Source organism: Nanorana parkeri, unplaced genomic scaffold, assembly GCF_000935625.1.
Source record: "Nanorana parkeri isolate BGI_ZX_2015 unplaced genomic scaffold, ASM93562v1 scaffold5193, whole genome shotgun sequence".
Taxonomy (NCBI): Eukaryota; Metazoa; Chordata; class Amphibia; order Anura; family Dicroglossidae; genus Nanorana; species Nanorana parkeri.
The window spans coordinates 1-3,745 of NW_017311453.1; the positions used below are offsets into that span (position 1 = coordinate 1).

Consider the following 3,745-nt stretch of genomic DNA (forward strand, 5'->3'; position numbering starts at 1 on the left):
TCCACACTACATTCTCTGACAGCTCTCCTCCACCATCCACACTACATTCTCTGACAGCTCTCCTCCACCATCCACACTACATTCTCTGACAGCTCTCCCCCACACTACATTCTCTGACAGCTCTCCTCCACCATCCACACTACATTCTCTGACAGCTCTCCCCCACACTACATTCTCTGACAGCTCTCCCCCACACTACATTCTCTGACAGTTTTCCCTTCAATGTCTACTGTATCTTCTCTTGACGGATCCTTTCAACAAGCTTACTTCAGAAATAATCTTTTGAGTTTTCTACAAGCATGCTTTTTAGCCCACTGACCACCAAGGTAAGGAACATTCTCCTTCCTGATGCACTTAACAGTTCCACCTGTTAAAACCCCTCGTATATTTGTCAAAAGACAATCTGCAAGAACATTCTCTCTGGTGTCGTATTAGACTTCTTTTATCTGTAAAACATTTCCCGTAGTCAGAAAACAGTGAGGACGCTCCTCACTATGTTTTCTCTGGTGTTTAAGAAGTTCATGTTTCTCGGTAAAAGATTTCTCACACTCTGAACGAGGACTCTTATCCGTGTGCATTATCTTGTGTTTCCAAAGTGCTCCTTTGTTAGTGAATGATTTCCCGCACTCGGTACATGAATAAGGACGCTCACCTGTGTGAATGATCTGGTGTTGAACAAGTACTTCTTTATGAGTGAAAGTTTTCCCGCACTCTGAACATGAATAGGGACGCTCACCCGTGTGAGTCCTCTGGTGTTTTACGAGGGATCCTTTCTGAATGAAAGATTTCCCGCACTCTGAACATGAATAAGGACGCTCACCTTTGTGAAATTTCTGGTGTTGAACAAGGTATCCTTTATAACTGAATGATTTCCCGCAATGTAAACATGAATATGGACGCTCATCCGTGTGACATCTTTGGTGTTTAACAAGGGTTCCTTTATGAGGGAAAGACTTGCCACACTCTGAACATGAATAAGGACGCTCACCTGTGTGAATATTCTGGTGTTCAATGAGGGATCCTTTATGAGTGAAACATTTCCCGCACTCTGAACATGAATAAGGACGCGCACTTGTGTGACTTATCTGGTGTTCAACAAGGGAATCTTTATGAGTGAAAGATTTTCCGCAGTCGAAACATGAATAAGGACGCTCACCCGTGTGAATTTTCTGGTGTTTAACAAGGTCTGTGTTAGAAGTGAAAGATTTCCCGCACTCTGAACATGAATAAGGACGTTCACCGGTGTGAATCCTCTGGTGTTTAACAAGGTCTGTGTTAGAAGTGAAAGATTTCCCGCACTCTGAACATGAATAAGGACGTTCACCTGTGTGAATCCTCTGGTGTTTACCAAGGGCTCCTTTTGCTATGAAAGATTTCCCGCACTCTAAACATGAATAAGGACGCTCCCCCGTGTGAATTCTCTGGTGCTTGTTAAGGTCTCCTTTCTCATTGAAAGATTTCCCGCACTCTGAACATGAATAAGGACGCTCACCTGTGTGAATTCTCTGGTGTTTAACATGGTCTGCTTTGCGAATGAAACATTTCCCGCACTCTGAGCATGCATAGGTCCGCTCATCCTTGTGAATACTTTGGTGTCTAAGAAGGTCCGTTGACGTCTCCATCGAGTTAGGTCTGTGATGTATATTTTGTGGATATGGATTCAATCCTGGAGAATCCTGTGTGATGACATTATCTTCTGACTTACAATCAGCAGATAATATAACATGTCTCTCCGAGGTATTCCTGGTATTCCGTCCATCTGATAGAAAGCAATTTTTTAATACTATAGAATTCATTAAGTCAGTAATAAAAGTCATATATATATTGGTCAACAGTTTCATAGATCTCTGGCAGGATATTTGTTACAATGCAACACAAAAAACAAAATGAGTTAAAGGATAAAAAACATCCAAAACAACAACTCTGACACAGAGTAAAATTGTTTTGTAAATTCATGACAGTTATGAGGAATAAGGGAGATGGACCTTTTGCGGAAACATTATATTGAGGAATGGAGATGAACCTTCATATGGTGTACAGTGTGACGGACCCCCGTACTCAGTATGAGTATGTCCGCCGCTGTCTTCTTCCTTGCTGAGGAGATATTGGAACCCGCTAATCTGTAGCTCCCAGTTTCCCCAGTCACTGGTCGGGACACAGTGTAGGGTAAACAAACTCTGCTTTTTTGAACAACTGCACAAACTTTTATACAGCAAGTGATGAGATCAGATTATAATCCCATCACATCCCCCCTCCCCTCCCAGACAATCGGTCTGCTCAACACCACAGGGTTTACCCGGCTAACGAACTCCAGACAGCCATAGCAGGAGCCTGGTCAGAATGTCATTGTTCTGAGCTCCCTCAGAGAACAATGGGAGATAACGAGGGATGGTGCTGATAGTCTTTCCATAACCAGGTCACTCAGCATAACGCACTCAAACATAACTCAACACCAATACACATTTAACTTATAAACTCATCACCATGTCGTCACATAGCTCCCCCAAGTTAAAAGATGGCAGACCCGGTGAGACCCTCTACGGGCCCACTTGGGGATGTCCATGATGTTAGTCACCCTTCCAGTTCCGTTTGGCGGGATAGTCCATCAGCATTAGCATTGTGTTTCCCAGGCCGGTATTGGATAGTGAAATTGAACGGGTGTAGGGCCAGGCTCCACCGCAACAGCCGTCCATTGTCCCCGGACACCCGGTTCAACCAAACAAGGGGATTATGATCCGTGAGGATGGTAAACGATCACCCATACAGGTAGGGTTGTAGTTTCCGGAGGGCCCATACCAGGGCTAAACATTCTTTCTCCACGGCCGCATAAGCTACTTCCCTGGGTAAGAGTTTGCGGCTGATATAGGCAACTGGATGGTCGTGTCCATCATCTCCGGCTCAGGACTGCTCCCAGCCCGAACATGGAGGCATCTGTGCGTACAACAAAACGTTTGGTAGGGTCAGGAGCGGCTAGTACCGACGCCTGAACAAGTGCTTGTTTAAGCTGCTGGAACGCTGCCTCACACTCCGGGGACCACAGGACCTGTCGTGGGGAAGACTCTTATGAGTCAGGTCAGTCAGGGGTTTGGCGATGGCGCTGTAATTGGGGACAAACCGCCTATAGTATCCTGCCGTACCCAGGAAAGCTAGAACTTGAGTCTTAGTACGGGGGGTGGGCCAGTTAGCTACGGCTTCCACTTTGGCCGGTTCAGGCCGCTGCTTCCCACACCCCACTCTGTGACCTAGGTACTGGACCTCCGACATTCCTATGTGACATTTGTCGGGTTTAACAGTCAGTCCTGCCTCTCTAATACTGGTCTGATAAAATTTCCAGTGGAAACCCCACCCTGGTGAATATCTGCAGCAGGGTACTTTCAACAGTCTCTGCTTGGGTATCCCTCAGAGCCACCGCCTCGGGATACCGAGTAGCGTAATCTACTACGGTCAGGATATATTTCTTGCCTGTAGGACTAGGCTTAGCTAGGGGACCGACCAGGTCCACTGCTATACGGCTAAAGGGTTCCCCTACATTGGGCATGGGTCGTAACTTTGCCTTAGCGGAATCCCCTTTCTTCCCTACCCGCTGACATATCTCACATGACCTACAGTAGTCCCATACTTCACCTGACAGACCTGGCCAGAAAAAGTTCTGGGTCAGACGGTTCAGTGTCCGCCTGCGCCCACGATGGCCCGCTAAGGGAATTTCATGCCCGATCTTCAGCAGATCGCACCGGTATTTCCTGGG

The 3,745-nt window shown here is 46.5% G+C and overlaps 1 protein-coding gene across 1 annotated transcript; it reads right to left on the reverse strand.

Annotated features, from left to right (window-relative positions):
- Positions 1-493: 493 nt before the first annotated feature.
- LOC108804105 (zinc finger protein 551-like) lies at positions 494-1,651 on the reverse strand (the record flags this gene model as incomplete). The annotated part of the gene is made up of 2 exons (XM_018575867.1): positions 1,157-1,651; positions 494-988 (listed from the first exon to the last, which is right to left on the reverse strand). Coding segments are annotated over exons 1-2 (961 nt in total), but the record flags the coding sequence as incomplete, so codon positions are not given.
- Between the last annotated feature and the right edge of the window lie 2,094 nt (positions 1,652-3,745).